General features: G+C 35.1%; 1 protein-coding gene across 1 annotated transcript; it reads left to right on the plus strand.

The window, feature by feature from the left end:
* Positions 1–11: 11 nt before the first annotated feature.
* thbs3a (thrombospondin 3a) lies at positions 12–19,150 on the plus strand. The gene is made up of 23 exons (XM_077214832.1): positions 12–211; positions 1,152–1,358; positions 1,717–1,970; positions 2,588–2,690; positions 2,798–2,824; positions 2,916–2,998; positions 3,076–3,127; positions 4,594–4,742; positions 4,923–5,063; positions 6,232–6,306; positions 6,399–6,551; positions 7,266–7,376; positions 8,942–9,049; positions 10,474–10,633; positions 10,715–10,833; positions 11,660–11,712; positions 12,528–12,730; positions 12,812–12,990; positions 14,938–14,986; positions 15,052–15,248; positions 15,347–15,519; positions 18,470–18,609; positions 18,774–19,150. The coding sequence occupies exons 1-23, from the start codon at positions 136–138 to the stop codon at positions 18,833–18,835; spliced, it is 2,874 nt and encodes a 957-aa protein (XP_077070947.1). The 5' UTR covers positions 12–135; the 3' UTR covers positions 18,836–19,150.
* Positions 19,151–19,819: the final 669 nt, after the last annotated feature.

Here is a 19,819-nt window from a genome sequence, read left to right on the forward strand (position 1 = left end):
CACACTCTCTCTCTCTCTCTCTCAGCTGCACAGCGCAGGTTTGTTCTCGTGGTAATATTTCGTTTCAATGCATCGTTGACGGATCTGTTTCTGATATTCCCTGCATCACTTTTTTGCCTGTATTATTTTATAAACATGACATTTTGGGTCAGTCTCTTCGTGTTGATGTTCGTCCGGTACGCAGAGAGCGCACAGAAACAAGACGTGCCGGGTAATTATTCTGGTTTTTTTTTTTTTTTACTTAATCAGTTATACTTACTTCTCTCAGGTAGTTAGTTACCAGTTAATGTTTTGTCTTCCTTTTATATGCATATGTTTCTTTTAAAGTATTAAATCCGTATTCACTCCAAAATGTTTTAACGTTCATGTTCCAGTTAAAAGAACTGTGAAAAAGAGCTAGAACTAGAAAAAGAGTCACTGGGCATAAGGAGATTTAGAGGAGACAGAGTAGGTCTGCTCAGTTCTCGAGTTCAATTTGCTGACTTTTGACCTTTGAACTTTGACCTTTATTTTACCTTTATTTAACCAGCCAAATAACTTGAGAACAATTACGACGAAAGATTGGTAGGTTGGTGAATGTGAACATGTAAGAATAATTACATCAGATGGTAAATAGAAATAATTATATAGGCTATAATGTGTTGTATTAATTATAATTATATATCATTTAATATTGCTTTTTAGCCTACTTGAATTTATTTACATTTGTGACCTTGAAGGAACCCAAAAGTAATCAGATTACATTACCTTTCATATTGTGGTACTTGGATTACATGACTGAATACTTTTTTATGAAGTAATTTGTAACTGTAACGGAATACATTTTTAAAGTAACCCTGTCAACTCTATAAATTATTCTGAGAAAGGATTTTAAATAGAATATGAAAAGCTTGCTAAGATAAAATAATGGAAATTTACCGTATGAGTTATGCGCAGCTTTTATTGCTTTTTATTAAATTGGTATTTTTTTGTTGTTATTAGAGTTTGACAGCTGTGGTCACTATGATTTGTCATTGTACGACATTGACGCCTGAAGATTCTGCAAAAAATCTTCTTTTTCATGGGGAAAAAAACATATGGGTTTGGATCAACTGAGGTTATTCATTGCCTGTTCCTTTATTTCTCCCTGTCTCTGTTTCTCTCTCTCTCAGTGATAAACGTGTTGAGTTTGGAGGATGTGAAGCAGACTGTGGCCGCAGTGGAGAAGGTCTCTTTAGCACTAAAGACTCTCAGTGATGTGTATGTGATGTCTACGTTTCGTCTGCCTCCTAAACTGGGTGGAGTTCTGCTGGGCCTCTACAACAAGCAGGATAACAAGAAATACCTGGAGGTTGCCATCATGAGCAAAATTAACAAAGGTAATACAGCGATGACCCATTTTTATCATTATATCATAATCATAATCAACTCGCTTTTTCTCTTAAACAACTTTACTTTTCCACTGACATCACTGCTTAGGCTGTTGTATAATGTTGACTAACAGCCAAATAGCAGGTTGCTTGTTTCAACAAACTTGCATTGAGATTTCGCTCCATTTTGGTATGGAATGCCATGCCCACTTTTCACCATCCAATCAATTCTTGGTGGATAAAAACAAGTCCGCCCCTTCATTTTTTTTTTTATTGAATATCCTGTTTCACTCATAAATATGTAGCATTACAGGGTTATGAATGTGGTATGGGCTCAGAACATCTCTAAAAGGTTTGTTTGTTTTAGTTCTGGTCCGGTATGTTCGTGAAGATGGGAAACTGCACACAGTAAACATGCAGACACCTAATGTGGCAGACGGACGGCCTCAGTCTGTTATTCTACGAGTCGGTGGCCTGCGCAGAGAGTACCTGAACCTGGAGCTGTATGTGAACTGCCGTCTGGCTGACTCCGCACAGCGGCTGCCCCCATTGGTCGCTTTGCCCAGAGAGAGCGAGCTGGTGGAGATTCGTAATGGCCACAAGGCATACGCTCGTATGCAGGTGAGATCCAACACAATGTGACCTTGATAATGTCTTCACACAACAGCTGCATATACATTTCCGCTCAAATGTTTTGACATTGTAATGTTTTTGAAAGAAGTCTCTTATGCTTACTAAGGCTGCATTTATTTTGGGGAAAAACAGTAAAATTGTGTGAAAAATTATTATAATTTAAAATAAATGTTTTCTATTTTAATATAAATCGATTAATCGTGACACACACACACACACACATATATATATAATATATAGTATTATATATACACACGTTATATTAACAAAAACTTTTATGTTAGATGCGATTAATCACGTTTGATTAGCACTAGTTCTGACTCTTTTTTTGTGTAGTTCCCAATTTCTATACGGTTATTCTCCAAAATCTGTGTCACAGAAAAATAACAGCTTTCAGGTTTAGATCTAAGGTTTAGAAGTAAATAATGACGGATTTAACTTAAATTTTTAATTAAAGGAAAGATTAGAGGTTATGATTCGGTAAAACATTAAATCCAATAGAAATAGATATGATATCCAAACTGATATTATATAAAATACTATGATCAAAGGATGAACATACAGAAACCAGAGGATTTCTTGTAACTAACAAGTTTGTCTTCCAGGGCTCAGTGGAGTCCCTTAAACTGGCACTAGGTGGCACTGTTGCCCAGGCTGGAGCTCTCAGCGACTGCCCCTTTCAGGGAGACGCCTCTTCATATAACATAGGTTAGCCAACATCAACACAAGACTGTACATGAAGCTTGAATATGTAGCTTTTTGATTTCTTGCGAAATCTTTGTCTGAAAGTTTTTTGCTTAAAATTTGTTTTTCAGTGAACGGTGAGGTTAATTCTATTTTAGGTGAGTTGACATCTCAGAACATCCGTCATAATATGCGATTTGTTGGCTTTTATTTATTTAATTGAAAGATATTGCATTATTTTTTGTACAGGTGACCACACCAAAGCTCTGATTGGCCAGCTGATCATCTTTAATCAGATTTTGGGAGAGCTGAGAGAGGACATCAGAGAACAGGTGTGTGAGGGAGGGAGTGTGTACATGTAAGGGAAATTGTTCTGAACATGTTTAATTAAAGTTTTTGTACTATTTAGGTGAAAGAAATGTCTCTTGTACGGAACGCTATTCTGGAGTGCCAGATGTGTGGTGAGTATCAAACATCAAGCCAACCTGACAGAGCTTATGGTGTGTGCTCAGAGTCAGACTGCAGCACACGGTCATCAGTCCTGTTAGAAGCGCTACCTGTACATAAAGTTCTTCATACACAGTTGAGTTAAGAAAGAGAGTGATAACCAGAACCACACTTGACACACTGTTGTACATACTGAATAAATCCTGACAACATTAATAGATTTATTTTATTATACAAACTATTTATTACATGTGATTGGAGAGTGAGTGAAAACACTATCGATTAAAAATTTGGGGTTGATAATTTTTTTTAAAACAGTAAATACAGTAATATTGTGTTTTCGATTTTAATATATTTTAAAATGTAATTTTTTCCTGTCATGCAAAGGTGAATTTTTCAGAATCATTACTCCAGTGTCACATGATCATTCAGAAATTAGTTTAATATGCTGATTTGCTGCTCAAAACATTTCTTCTGATCAGTGTTGAAAACAGTTGTGCTGCTTTATATTTTTGTGGAAACAGTGATCATTGTCTTTTCAGGATTCTTTGCTAAATGTATTTGAATATGAAAAGCAGTTATTTGAAATAGAAATCTTTTGAATTTACTGTCACTTTTGATCACTTTAATGTGTCATTCCTGAATAATAGTATTATTTTCTTTAAAAAAAATCTTACTGACACCAACATTTTTAATAGTAGTATATTATAGTGTTTATTATATATATATATATATAGATAGATATATATATAGATATATGTGTGTGTGTGTGTGTTATATATATTATATATATATTTGTTTTATTGAAGCGTTAAATATTTTATTACAAAAATATTGTTTTGTGTGACAATACTTAATGATAAATCAGTGAAAAAATAAATGAAATTGATATAATTAATAATAATAATACATTTTTTGTTTATTTATTTTTTATTTGAGAGAATGACAGTGGTGGGATTGTTAAAGAAATGGCGAATAGTTTAGAATAAAAGCGAGAAGCGTAAGTAGCAGCGCTGGAGAAAATTATTGGAACTTATCTGCCACTTATCAGACAAATTGTTAGTCCCTCCCGAACCCCGCAAGAATATAATGCAGCACACTACAAATAACCATAATGCAATGCAATTGACTGCTGTGATTTTCTTATTTTTTACTCATCAATTGGTTGAACAGCCAAGACACCTTTACACAAAATTGGATTAAAAACACAATAATGAGGTCATGTCACCAAAGTTTGAAAAGTTTATCACTGCAAAATGTATACTTTTTCCACATACTACTACTTTTTAATAGTAGGAAGCATGCAGTGTATAGTGTGCAGAAAGCAGTCTGGTAGTATTCCATTATGAATATGTCCTAAAACTATCCGCTCACAGACAGGAAGGGCTTTCATTTATGTATGTATTATTCTTATGATATTAGATTTCTGGAGCTCCTTTTCAACTATCTGGTTTTGCTAATTCATCTCTTTGGTTTGAAGGATTTCATGAACCGCGTTCACGCTGTCAGCCCAGTCCTTGCTTTAAGGGCGTGGGCTGCATAGAAACGTTTGATTTCCCAGGGTACAGTTGTGGCCCCTGTCCGGAGGGAATGACAGGGAATGGCACACACTGTAAGGATATAGATGAGGTGGGTGAAGGCATTTAGCGCTAGTTTTTATCTCAGAGTAATGATAAGTCTTGGTTCAGAACCCTATGTGAGTACTTATGTCCATGTTCCAAGTGTCTCAAATAAACATGCTTTCGTTTTTTAATCATAAAGCTGATTCATATTTATATCATTTGAATGATTAGCATGTCTCTCCATCAGTGTACAGTGGCTCAGCCGTGTTATACACCAAGCGCATGTGTCAACACAGCAAAAGGTTTTACCTGTGAGTCCTGCCCACCCGGGCTATGGGGTCCACCTCTCTCTGGAGTCGGTGTAGAATATGCTAAGAGTTACCGCCAGGTACAGTGCATTTATTTGATCAAAGATACAGTAAAAACAGTAATATTGTGAAATAATATTGTGCTGCACATTTTTTTAAATCAAATTTAAGACTTTTTAAGACCTGAAGAAATAAAAAACAAACTTTGTATTATATGTATTTGTATTATTTGTAATATGAAAATAGTACACAACACAGTATACTATAAAAAATAGTAAATGCATGACAACTTGTAACATCTTAAAACATGTAACAGTACTTAGTAAAAGTTCAAACATGCATAACTGGAAGTAATGTGACTGATCAAATAACATGTCAAATGACATTTAAATACTTTTCAAAAACAAAAAGTAGTGCAGTCTGCTTTGTTTACAGGTTTACTGGGGTAACGGCTGATTTCTGGTTTCATAAGCGCCATCTATTGAGTGAATGTGCATATTATTCAGTGCATCTCCTTCACTTGTTCTGCCATTCTGTGTAAAAAAGTAAAAATGACGTACATAAGAGTCAAGTTGCAAACTCAAATCCAAACTTTTAAGACTTTTTAATGCCACCGGGAACCCTGTATTACATTTATTTAAAATAAATGTTTTCTTTTTGAATATATTTTTAAATGTAATTTCTTCCTATGATGGCAAAGCTGAATTTTCAGCATCATTACTCCAGTCTTCAGGGTCACATGGTCCTTCAGAAATCACTCTAATATTCTAATAATCTGTGATAATTTTATTCAGCGTTCTTTGATAAATAGAAAGTTCAGCAGCTCAGAACAGCATTTATTTGAAATATAAATATTTTGTAACATTATAAATGTATTTGCTGTCACTTTTGATCAATATATTGCATCCTTGCTGAATATTATTGAGTATTATTTCTTTAAAAAAAAAAAGCATTTCTACCTGAAACTTTTGAATGGCAGTCTGTATAATTAATTATTTGGCTACAGATTTGAGAGGATGAAAGCAGCGGAAGTGTCAAAAATGGCAAACTTTTTAGAATAAAGGTGAAATAATTTGGTTGTAATTTTGGATAATTTGAATGTCGATATGGAATATGCTAAGAGTCACCTGCAGGTACACTGACCTTAAAAAGAATTTACACTTAAAAATGCCCGAATGTCACTGAATCAAAAAGCACAATATCAAAGCACGTGGCAACAAATATCTTTTTGCAATGAATTTATTTCAGGAATGCTCTGACATCGATGAATGTCTTGATTTGGTCAACGCCTGCACACCCAACTCCATCTGTATCAACACCATTGTGAGTATGAGACATAAAAACTCCCAGACATTTTCTCTGAAATCACACACAGTGTATGTTTATGTTTTTTAAACTTCTTTCCCTTCTCTCAGGGTTCATATCAATGTGGACAGTGCAAAGTTGGATATGTTGGGAATCAGACAGCTGGATGTTTCCCTCGGAAATCGTGTGCTTCGCTCAGTTTCAACCCCTGTGACACTAATGCTCACTGCATCATTCAGCGGAACGGGGACGTCACCTGTGCTGTATGTGTACACTCAGTTACCAGTTACCTGTAGTAAGATTTGAAAGACAAGCAATTCACATCCAGTCAGAAAGAATTTGAAACTGAAAGTCAGCATGAAATGTAAATTCACTTGATTATTTTATGTCCTATCCTATTGTGAATGATTCATCCACGCATTTTTGTTTAGTTTTTTTGTTCATCTCATCATTTTTAATCAAAATGACCTCTCTGGTGATGTATACCGAACTTTTCCAATCATTTAGTCCTCTTAAACTCTGCCCTTTTCTTATAAACGACTGAAAGCTTGCATTCAGATCTGCCTTCATCCAATCAACAATCAGTGGATTAAACCAATTTCACATCTTTTTAAATTGTGGGGCTATCTAGCACAATGCAGTAAATAAAGGTTATTTATTGGTATCTATGGTTCCATGAAGAACCTTCAACATCCATGGAACCTTTCTTTTACAGAAAAGGTTCTTTATATTAGAAAAAGTATAGTAGTGAAGGTTCTTTACTCTAAGAACAAAATGGTTACTGAAAGGTTCTTAGGTGTTATAAAAATGTTTCTTCTATGGCATCACTACGAAAACCTTTTGGAACCTTTTTTAATGCCTTGTCACTTATCATGGCTGGGTAGGAAAAAAAACTCAGATTTACATGTTTCATATTGTATCTTTATTGCATCATGACTGTCAAAGTTTTCTGATAAAATTTTGTATGATTATCTTAGTGTAATGTTGGATGGGCTGGTAATGGTCACACTTGTGGGAAGGACACAGATATTGATGGTTATCCGGATCGCTCCTTGCCCTGCATGGACAACAACAAGCACTGCAAACTGGTATGAATCTCACAATCATTTTACCCACAATCCTTCTTCCTGCACACACCGATGTTGTGTCAACATTCACTGAATTGTAGGGGTGTAACGTTTCACTAAATTTAGGTTTGGTTCGATACTACACAGTGGTGTCACGGTTCGGTACATTTTCGATACAGCAAAAAGAAAGATATGCTAGAGAAATTTCCTTGATTTTTAAAAAGGCGCACATGGTGATCTTTAGCCGCACAAGCAGAAAAATTTAGAGGCACACCTTAAATCAGCCTGCAGCGTAGTTATTCACATTTTCCCCCATTTTGACTTTGTTATTGTATTATTGTATTACTGTAATAAATAGACTTAACTTGCAGAAATTACAATGTGCAGTTTTCTTTTAAGTTTGCAAGGCTCCAGATTAACATTTGAGGGCAGCATTTTTATTCATAATGTTGAAATAATAATTCAAAAGCAAAACGATTAAAAAATAAATATTTGGGAGTGGAAATGGCAGCCACCTTCTGGTTACAATACTGGTAATTTAATGTCTTTTTTTATTTTTAAATAAGTGTGAGTTTTCCTACATCTTGAAACTTTTAATTTTATAAATGGGGGTAATCTTTGAAGGATGAACAACAAATAATGTTTTGGTCATCACATTAAAAATAACATTTAAATATGATAATATTTGAGTTTGAAGTGCTGGAAAAAGATGTGTGATGTACTTGAAAGCATTTTACTATTCCTGCCAAACTTCCATGGTTACAGTTTCATCCATGGTGAATGTTGCTGATTTGTGGACTTAAAGCCTACAACTACTGTAGTTCATTCATGGCACAATGTTTCTCCTGGTTTCTACGGTTAAAACTGAGAAATTTGAATGCTTCTCACTAGATCTCGCAGCAATGTAATTACTTCCGTGGTGAATTCAAATGCTTTCTTTACTGGATCTCTTAGTGCTGTGTAGTAACAGTGTCGCTTGATCAAGATCGGCTCGCGCTGCACTGACATTGGTCCAAACTGATAAACAGTCCTTTAATCACAAATGAGTAGCGCAGTTTCGTTCAGGTTTCATTACGTTTGCCAGTTGATGTCAAGCAATGTTGTGATGGTCGCGACTGCTAACAAACTTTTGGTCGCACCAGCAGGAAAAATGGTCCAACGAATCGTTCGGTTTGTAATGCGTACTGAACCGAAAGCCTCGAACCGTTCAATATGAATACGTGTGTCGTTACACCCCTACTGAATTGATATTCTTTATAAGTATTGTTGGGAAACCATATTGTTTTATTTATTCTGATAGTTTATAGACTTAAATATTTCCAGTTCAAGTGCAATTGTTCACACGTCTTGTACCTTTCAAGTAAATTAAGCTATTCATCCTAGATGTGGAAATGTGTTTGCATAAACCAAGTTTGTTTTTGGGTTTGTTTGGACTTTTATATGACAGATTCACCGTAGTTTGCTGTCCCGGAACTTCTCCCATGAACTCTCTTATATTCAGTATGTCTGAAAGCAGGATATTGTTCAGTTCCAGCTTGAAGTGTTGTGCTAGGGTTTTTTTGATTTTCACATTCTGTGTTTTTCAGGACAACTGCGTGTTCACACCCAACTCTGGTCAGGAAGATGCAGATAACGATGGGATCGGAGACCAGTGTGATGAGGATGCCGATGGAGACGGAATAAAGAACGTAGAGGTGTGTTTGTGTTCCATCCGACCAGTGTTGTTAATTTTAACTAAAACTAACTAAAATAATTTTTGTTAAACTTCCCCTATAATGCTATATTAAAAGTTCCTCATTTTGTTTTTGAGGTTTCCTACAATAGGTTTACATGCATCCAATATCAAAAAAACACTTCACATTGCACTTCACCTAATTTCTCTGAAGTCTGAAAACGCTTCGTTTGAAGATTCAGTTTCTCTAAATCCCTCCTTTCTGAGAGCCTTCTCTGCTCTGATTGGTCAGATGGCTCAGTCTGTTTTGATTGGTCTACTGCATACAGCGCATGTGGGAAACGAAACGCCTATTACCATATCTGAATTTTAGCGTCGGAGGCTTCCTCAGCGCTTGATACACAATGAGACGAACAGTAACCAGGGTTCCTACGCGGTTTGGAAAAGTATGGAATTTGATTTGAGTAATTTTCAGGTCTGGAAAAGTATGAAAAAAATAATCAGGGTAAGGAAAAATATTTGTGTTTCCAGACTAATGACCCTATTCAGTTTTCTAAAATATAAAATATAAATTTTCAAAAAATAGATGTAGGCCTATCACACAGGCTTAAAAATATAAATTTCTCGATTTTAATCTATTCTCATTTTTATGAACCAATATCAATTCTTAAAAATCCTAAGAATCGATCTTTTAGTCTATGCTGTTTTCAGTTGATAAATTAACAAAACTTTGTTGCGCCTCCCATCGAATAATTCGCAATAAGCTTTGAGCTTTGTTACTTTTGCTATTAAACAAAGTCTCAGTAACAATGGCGTCAGTTTTTCCATATCATTTCCATTCATGAATCCTCATCCTTTCGAAGTGCATGCGAAGTAGATTCACAGCGCTGAAAACAGAATCTTCTCAACATGTCGACAACACGAACCAAACTCTTCCAGTCTACTACAACTACAGTGTTTGAGGGCGGGTCAAAGGAGACGTTGTTCACAGGCAGCCAATGAAGACCATAGGCTGGCATTATGAAAATTTGTTACATTGTTATGTAGGTATGTAACATGAAGTGAGACTGGAATTGCTGACGACTCGTTTCAGGCAGTTAAAAATCAGTTCTTACATTTAGGAAACAATAACTTTATTTGTTGTGCACCTTGATCTTTAAAATTTTGCAGACCTTTTAAATTCACAAACAGCTAAATAACACACTACATGAAAGGTATTATCTGAAAAAAGAAAAATAAAGGCACTTTAATGAAAATCTTGAAGTTGAAAAAAATAATAAAAATGACAAAAGCACATAACAAAATTACTTAAACGTAAACTAAAATTGAAAACTGAAAATCAGTGTATCAGTTATACTAAAATAACACTGCATTTGATTTGGCTGTGTGAGGGGTGTTTTTTTTTTTTTTTTTATGTTTCTCTATGAAAGAATGTGTATGTTTCAGGATAACTGTCGGTTGGTGTCCAATAAAGATCAGCAGAACTCTGACACTGATTCATTCGGTGATGCGTGTGATAACTGTCCCACCGTTCCCAACATCGACCAGAAAGATACTGACAATAACGGAGAGGGAGACGCTTGCGATGAAGACATTGATGGAGATGGTAAAGGCTTGATGAATTGCTCCACTTTATGTCTCAACAACATCATCCTTTGTGTATGTGATGTGTGTGGATGTTTTGCAGGAATCCAGAATGTGCTGGATAACTGTCCCAAAGTGCCGAACCCAATGCAAACAGACCGGGACAGAGACGGAGTGGGTGATGCATGTGACAGCTGTCCTGAGATCAGCAACCCCATGCAGGTACTGCATCACATCTTACTTTATATTAAACTTTACACTTTCATTGTTAGTTTATGCAGTGTCAAAAGGAAGATGTGTGACTTTCTTCTATCGAAAAATAAAAAAGGACATATTTAAAGCCCCCCTTTGATTTGAGAGCTACAATGGAGGGAATTAAATTTTGGTTTGTTCCTCATACAAAGCTATCGTATAGTCTCAGAACACTTTTATGATACTTTATGGTACTTTTTAGTCATTTTTAAGCTTGAAGCCTTTGACCAGTGTATATTTTTGTATTTGTGTTCCACAAAAGAAAGTCATAGAGGTTTGAAACTATTGCTTTTTAAGTATTATTTATATACTACGATAGCTTTTATTAATATTTTGAATGAATTTTTATTCAATGTTTTTGGTTTATTTTTTTATTTTTTATATTACTCTTTAGGTTTAATTTTATTTTTAATTCTATTTCAATTTTAATCAATTAATCAATTTTAATTTTAGTAACTGTAGTACTTTAACTTATTACAGTTAGTTGTTTAATTTCAGTTAATTTTCATTTAGTTTTGCATTTAATATTTATATTTTATTTAGTTTCAGCTTGATTTCAATTAACATAAATATTTTTAATAAGTTTAGTTTTGTTTGACGCTAATAATCCTATTTGGAATGACATTAGTAAATGATGACAGAATTTAAAATTGTGGGTAAAATATTTCTTTAACAAATTGTTTGAGTAACTAAAAAACACCAAAATTTTGCTTTTGCAGTAAATGGTCTATTTTATATACTTTTTTTTCCCTCAAATTAAATGAATGAATAATAAACTCAGTTAATACTATTGCAGACAGATGTAGACAATGACTTGGTCGGGGATGTTTGTGACACCAACCAAGACACGTGAGTATGCGCACAACTCTGGTCAATTTAAATATATAAATCCCACAATTGGCAAACTATACTTACACTCACTAACCTGTATATGGGAAGATTGCAGCCATCTAAGCTTCGTTCAGACTGTCAGTCCGAATAAAATTTTTGTGCATATCCGATCATATTAAGCAAGAATAAACAGCAAAAAATCACATGAAATCATATTTTTACAAATCTGTTTCAAGCTTCATTCATATGTGGCTTGAAAACCTATTTAAATCAAATTTTTTTTGGAAATTTGTTTCAGTCTAACTGCTCTGATTGGATTTTGCTTAGCTTTTTGACTTGTCACATGAAAAAAGTAAACACGTCAGACATTGATGCAGAACAGGTAATGAATGTGCCAGCACGCATTCTGAAGTTTGACAGCCACATTCCTTCGTCAAATTTGGTTATCACGCGAGTGGGAGGATGCATCCACACACCTCTTTGAATTTTGAGACAGGCGGAGATGGCAGCACAGAATAAAGCTGCCACTGCTTCATTAGACATAGTAGTCCAGTGCCATGGCTACTCATCATTCCAACCCGCTCCATGTTGATGTTGATGCTTTTTGGCGTATGCCTACCAATGCAACTCCATTGGCATAGAAACCAACACAGTTGTGATGCACAGTGTGGACATCCAATCATTTAAATCATATTTCAATCGGATATACAAGTAATCTGATTTGGAATGACAGTGTGAACGTAGCCCTTGTGTCTCATTGTTGCTTATTCCAGTTATTATCACCTCAAACAATTTCAGTTCAGCTCATAATGTTGAATGTTGTGTGTTTTCAGTGATGGAGATGGACACCAGGACACTCGTGATAACTGCCCCGACATTCCAAACAGCTCTCAACTTGACTCGGATAACGATGGCATCGGAGATGACTGTGACGAAGACGACGATAACGACGGGATCCCGGACGATCACGCCATCAACGGCATCGGACCTGATAACTGCAGACTCATTTCAAACCCCAACCAGAAAGACTCGGACAGTAAGAGCATTCATTTCCACTGATGGTAAATAATCTTACGTATTAATGACTCGCCTAACTCTTTTCTTTCTTGTCATTTAGGTAACGGAGTTGGTGACGTGTGTGAGAATGACTTTGACAATGATGCTGTACTGGATGTGATTGACGTGTGTCCAGAAAGTGCTGAAGTCACTCTTACGGATTTCAGAGCCTATCAGACGGTCATTCTAGACCCTGAGGGTGACGCTCAGATCGACCCAAACTGGGTGGTGCTTAATCAGGTAAAGCATCATGCAGGGGCACGGGAAGATGTTTTGGGTTGGTTGGGGGGGTGAAAGGTAGGGAATGGGGGTAAAGAAATAGTATATAAAGAAATAATATATAAAACATGTCGACGCCAAAAGCTAAGCATAACAAACAATCCCCAAAAATGCTTGTTTAATAGATGGAGCATACAGTACATTTTTGAAAGAACATGATTGCAATTGTAATACAACAAGGAATGCATTTTTAATACGCTATTTCAAAAAAGGGCTATTGAGGTATTTTTGCAGGCAATAAATGAGCCTGCACGGCGACAGGAAATAAACAATAATGATTAAATAAACACTTGTGCCTACCTTACAGACTATTTTCATTGAAGGAGCAAAAATAGACAATATGTGTCTAAAATGGAAGTTAGTTCCTCAAAGCTGCAGTCAATAACTTTTTTGGGTTAAAAATTATCCAAGATAAATTTTTGAGCAAGTACATAACCAGCCAGTGCTTAAAACTATCTGCTTGCCTTAGCTCGATTCTAAACAGTAAGATTGTAATAATGTTTTTAATTCCAGTGGTATTGGTGGATTTCCGCAGGAAATTCGAGCATGTCTTTGCGTCATTACGTCACATCTGTACACATAAAGAAGGTGTCTCGGCTAGTAGGCTATATTGCGTGTTGGAGGTGGAGGATGTTGGAGGTGGAGATTTATAGACTTTTCTCACAGCACTTGATACAATTAAACTTATCAATTTGATGACGGATCCTGAAAGGTTCAAACGACAATCACCAGTGACAACTGGAGATTCACCCGTTGTAAAATGCAAAAGACTTCGGAGTGGCTACAGAAAAAAAGAGACTGTAACCGGGCCCATGCGAAAACAAGGATAATATCAGAAGGGCATATCATATGATATGCGATTGTTAGATTTAATCAGCGTGATTTACTGCAGTGCTTTTTTTCCCTTATTTGGTCAGAACAAAAGTGGATGTTACTTACTTATTCAAATTACATTTTCCGTTGAAAATTCATATGTTGGTCATACTTCCAAAAAAAAAGTAGAATCTGTGATTCTGAATGACAGCATCCACACCGGCTGATTGACAGCCTCACATTCTCTTCAAAACATTGGATTCATCCGCGTGGGCCGTGCCGAGGCACAACCCAACGTAAAGTTGATAATTCTGCGAATAACTGCAATTGCAGATTTCAAACAGAGTGCAGCTTTAATGTTAAGTTCTTGATTATTAAACTGTTTTATAATATCAACATAATATTTGCAATGTTTTTCAGGGAAAAACAACACTCTTTCTTGTGTGATAGCCTTTTGCTTAACTATATTGTACAAAAATCAGGAACTCATTCTTAATATTGGGGGGCATTTTTGTTCATTTTGATTGAATTTGCTCTGGGTGTGTGTGTCTATGGTTTGCAGTGTGTGTGTGTGTGTTCACTACTCACTACTCCTAATGTGTGTGCACTAACTTGTATGGGTTAAATGCAGAGGACGAATTCCGAGTGTGGGTTCTTGCCATGTCACTTGTTAATTTCACTCCCTGGTGTGCGTCAATCAAGATCCTAGAGGATAATAAATAATAGTACCATTCTGAGAAGGTAAACTATGTAAAATTAAAACATTTTAAAAAGACAAAAGATTTGTAGCCTACTTAATATTTTCAGTTAAATTCCTTAATAAAGGTTAACTGATTTAAAATGTATTGATTTCTTTATAAAAGTTGTGTTGCGTTTATAAACCTGTGAAAACAGGGGGTGCTTCAGCACCCCTACATCTGACATCATTAGAATCCTGTTGATCTCATTGACACAAGTTCATCATGTTGATGTACTTTTCTTTGTCCAGAGATTTAAATGACACTTTTTTTGGGCATCTATGATGTCATTGATATTATTTAAAGGAGAAGTACTTTGCTAAGTGCTTGTATTAACACAGATGAATTTGGGTTTCAGGGTATGGAGATTGTTCAAACCATGAACAGCGACCCGGGCTTGGCAGTGGGTGAGTCCGGTTTCAGATTTCAAGAGCTAAACACCCAGCAGACACTTAAAATCACTTCTCCACAGGTTACACAGCGTTTAACGGTGTGGACTTCGAGGGAACTTTTCACGTTAACACGGTGACTGATGATGACTACGCCGGCTTCATCTTCGGCTATCAGGATTCGTCTAGTTTCTATGTGGTGATGTGGAAGCAGACCGAACAGACCTACTGGCAGTCGATCCCATTCAGGGCCATGGCTGAACCGGGCATGCAGCTCAAGGTACGAATGTTACTTAATTGTGTAGTTTTATTGAAATGTATTGGCTTGCTAATGTTCATATGACCTCTTGTGGAGTAAGACCTCTTGTCTTTGTGTAGGCAGTGAAGTCTCGTACAGGCCCCGGTGAATTTCTTCGCAACTCTCTGTGGCACACGGGGGATACGGATGGAGAGGTGAAACTGCTGTGGAAAGACCCACGTAATGTCGGCTGGCAAGATAAAACCTCGTACCGGTGGCAGCTCAGCCATCGGCCACAGGTTGGCTACATCAGGTGAGATCTTCTACAAGTGTGCAGCAGCAGGATATATGCTAATGATCAAAAGTTTGCTGTCAGTTAGATTTAAAAAAATAATAAGAAGAAGAAATGAATACTGTTATTCAGTAAGGATGCATTAAATTGATCAAAAGTGACAATATAGACACTTGTGTTACAAAAGATTTCTATTTCAAATTAAATCTTTTTAAATAAACTTTCTATTCATCAAAGAATTCAGCATACATTTTTTTTCTCGTTTTCCACAAAAATATGAAGCAGCACAACTGTTTTCAATATTGATAATAATAAGAAATGTTTCTTGAGCAGCAAATCAGCATTTTCAAATGATTTCTGAAGGATCATGCGACACTGAAGACTGGAGTAATGATGCTGAAAATGTACCTTTGCCTCAGGAATAAATTACATTTTAAAATGTATGTATAAAAAACTATTATTTTAAGTTGTAATCAGGGTTATTATACTTAACTAAAAACTTATTTTATTTCAGCTTGTTGCCAAGGAAACATTTTTCATTTTCATTTAGTTTAACTTGATGTACGAAAATAACTAAAACTAAAAGTGAAATAAAAATAAATAAAACTATATTGACATAAAAACGAATACAATTTTAAAAAACACAAAAAATTACTAAAACTAACTAAAATTAAATGAAAATGGAAGATACAAAAAAATACCCAACTCAAAAATATCAATCAAAACTATATTAGTATCTCAATGTTACTAAAATAATACTGGTTGTAATATTTCACAATATTACTGAATTTTTTTATCAAATAAATGCAGCCTTGTTGAGCAATTTAGCATAAGGGACTTTTCAAAAACCCAAAAATCGACCCTAAACTTTTGAATGGTAATGTACTTTACTGTAAAAAAAAGAATGTCAGTTTTTTCAAACTAGCTAATTGAAAGTATTTTAATATATGCCAAAATATTATTGTTAAATTTTAAATTATATTATTTACCTTGTATATTCCTTTATTAAGAGTAATAATATAAGACAAATATCCTTGCTGAAGCAACTTTTTTTTTCTGTTCAATTGTGGGCTGCGTTTGTTGTCACAAGCGGGCGGAATACCAGATTGGGTCAGTGACTGCACTGGTGTGAGCGGCAGCTGATAGAACCTTGTGCTGGTATACTGGGGAGGGGGGAGTGGGGGTGCTATGACTCGTTATCCTTAACATTTCTTCACAATTGCCCCCTCCTCTTGCCCTCCTCACACCCCTGAGACTCTGCTGAGTGGTTGGGCCCCCTGGCCGCCCATTGTTGTGGTTGCCATGCCAATGAAATCCTTGGCAAGAATTTTATTGGTGCCTGTTCATATGCAGATCCAACGGAAACTACTGTAGTGGACGGGCCGTTAAAGAAAGAACGAGAACGGACCGCAGAGGACAGTTAAACATGCATTGTGTATGATTTCCTGTTCTGAGTAATTTCTTGGCATTGTGTTGTAAATCAGATGGTCATGCCAAAGAAGCAACTCATAAACTCCAGCAAATGATCCAGCAATGCCATAACAGAAATTGCCTAAAATAAATTCTCATTTCATAGTTAAACAGTTCTGAAGCTTTAAACTTTGAGTCTGCATGATTATTGAACTTTTTAAAACATTCCCAAGATTCTAGTTTGCATAAATATCTACAAGAAGAGAGAGAACTGTGTGGAGCTCAGTGTGTGTATGTGTGTGTGTGTACGTACACGTGTATGCATATTTGTGTGAGACAATGTGTAGCTGAGGCTTTGTAAGGGCCTTTTCAAACTCACACACATAAACACACCTGCTTTGTATTCAGTGAGAGGAGTGAATAAAGCACACACACACGCTGAATTGTGCTGCAACTGTTCTCTGCTCATACATAATGCAATTTAAGTCCGGCCTGCTGCTAAATTAAATCAGATCTCATTTATTATCAGGTAATTAGAGGTCGAGCACGTGGAGTTTAGTATTGGCCTGTAGCATAAAACAGTTCTCTGCTTCATTCAGATCAAATATTCTAGAACAACGGTTCTCAAAATTGGGTCGGCGATGCTAAATGCAAATTATAAAATGCAACCGTATAAATTGGGATTGCAAAATAAATGGGCTTTTAAGTGGAGGACAAAATGTTTCTTTTGTTGTTGATGTAAAAGTTTATGCGACCAGACTAAAGACTAAAGTACTTTGGTGCAAATCCATTTGTTAGTTGGTAATATTACTTACAATAATACTCATAAATTCCAAATATTTTGTAATATTTTATACATTTTAATTATTACATTTATATTTTATTATATATTTTGAATACATTAGATATAAATTATATTATATATAATGTATTCAAAATAAAATGTGTATATATATATATACATATACACAGTATATATTATTTAATATATATTTTGAAAGCAGACATAATATATAATATGGTATATTATCTCTATGTTAGATATAATAATAGTATTATAATATTTATAAAATATTATATGTAATGTTTTAACAAATATATATATATATATATATACACCATATATATTTTGAAAACGCAATATATCATAATATGGTATATAATCCATCTATTATATAATAATAGTATTATATTTAGTATATTTATTTAGTACTATATTATGGTATAATATTTAGAAAATAGATCTAATGTATTAACAAATATACATTTATATTATATATATATATATATATACACACACACATGCATACAATTTCTACACTTACAAAACTTATTTTTTTGTAATATATTATATTATATATAATATATTTGTAGTCATTTATATTTGTGGTGATATTAATGAATTTCAGTGTTTGATCTTAAGGATATTTTTGCTCACTATTGTATGATAAAAAAAATGTGTTGCCGTTTATTAAATCTGGATCCAGTAGTAGTCCTGCACAGTAATATTTGACAGTGACTTTGATGTGTGTGTGTGTGTGTGTGTGTGCTCCTGTTGCAGGGTGAAGCTGTATGAAGGCACAGAGATGGTGGCTGACTCCAATGTTGTGATTGACACCTCCATGAGAGGAGGCCGCCTGGGCGTGTTCTGCTTCTCTCAAGAGAACATCATTTGGTCCAATCTGCGCTACCGCTGTAATGGTAAAGATTAATCCACTCTTTGATATTTAAATCGTGATCCCTAGAACCCCAAATCCAACGCTCAAAGTCTCCAAGAAATCTGCAAATTCTGTATAAAAGTTGTTTATTGACAAAACCCAGTATTACAACAGAAGAATAAAACAGATTAAACTCATCTTTTCCAGATACTGTTCCAGAGGACTTCAGTATACACCGTAAACAGGTTCTAATGCACATAAAGGTGTGAGAGGAATGAGACGCCCTCCGTCTCTCTCTCTCGACCCCCTGAAACCCAGTGTGGGGCCACTGAACTCCTGTGTACGAGGGGCCAAACAACCAGGACAGATGAGAGATTTACCCAGCGTCTGTGTTATTCCGGTTGAAGAGACTGAATGAAAGGAGAGAAAAGACTTTTATTTTACCTTTTGCGTGTTTTTGTGTCGTTGCGGAGCCGTATAATGTGAGTATGAGAGTGTATGTTTGAAAGGGTTCATTAGAGTGTGTATGCATTAACAATGTCTTAAAATAAAGGGATATGGTGTATTTTCTAGAACACAATAAATACCCGACAGTACTTTTGTTCTATAATATAATGACAACAGTCAATTTTAAAAATGCCAAAAGTGACAGTTTAATGCATCAATCCCAATTCTCCTGTTCTGTATTTCATTAATGATGAATAAGAGATAAGCTCTCTTTCTACACTCAAGCATATGAATGGAAATATATTAATTTAACATTAATTAAAATAAAACTATCTTAGTCATTGTGGGGGAAAATGTCATATCTACTATGAATGCTTCAAGTAAAAATTTAAATATATATATAAATCATTACATTTATTGGAAATTAAATCATAGATATTTTAATATATTTATGTATAATTTTATATTTTCATATGTTTTATGTTTTTTATTTAAGAATTGTTTTATATAAACTCAAAAGAAATCTAAGCACACTATGTTCAGAATAGGATGCTTGTATACTCTTACTTTGTCTGCAGTAAATAGTATGTATAATACATTAATTTTATGTATGCATAAACACCAGAATTATCTAAAAGCACTTGCTTTATTGTGCAGTATGCATCAGAGCACACTGTAGAATACTGTATCCCACAATGCAATGCAAAATGAGTACAGTATACAGTGCATGCTGCACAACAGTCAGTTAGCATGCAGTAAGTTAGTATTCCATTCACACATAGCCACTGTTATAGGCTGTGTCCGAA

The sequence above is a fragment of the Siphateles boraxobius genome, unplaced genomic scaffold (genome assembly GCF_051911475.1).
Source record: "Siphateles boraxobius isolate OS27281-9 unplaced genomic scaffold, OSU_SipBor_1 68, whole genome shotgun sequence".
Lineage (NCBI taxonomy): Eukaryota > Metazoa > Chordata > Actinopteri > Cypriniformes > Leuciscidae > Siphateles > Siphateles boraxobius.

What these genes read in the sequence shown, in the direction of transcription:
- thbs3a (XM_077214832.1), top strand. Translation starts at nt 136, where the DNA reads ATGACATTTTGGGTCAGTCTCTTCGTGTTGATGTTCGTCCGGTACGCA. An exon ending in ACAGAAACAAGACGTGCCGG is followed by an intron (nt 212 to 1,151) that starts GTAATTATTCTG and finishes TCTCTCTCTCAG; the next exon opens with TGATAAACGTGTTGAGTTTG. An exon ending in CCATCTGTATCAACACCATT is followed by an intron (nt 6,307 to 6,398) that starts GTGAGTATGAGA and finishes CCCTTCTCTCAG; the next exon opens with GGTTCATATCAATGTGGACA.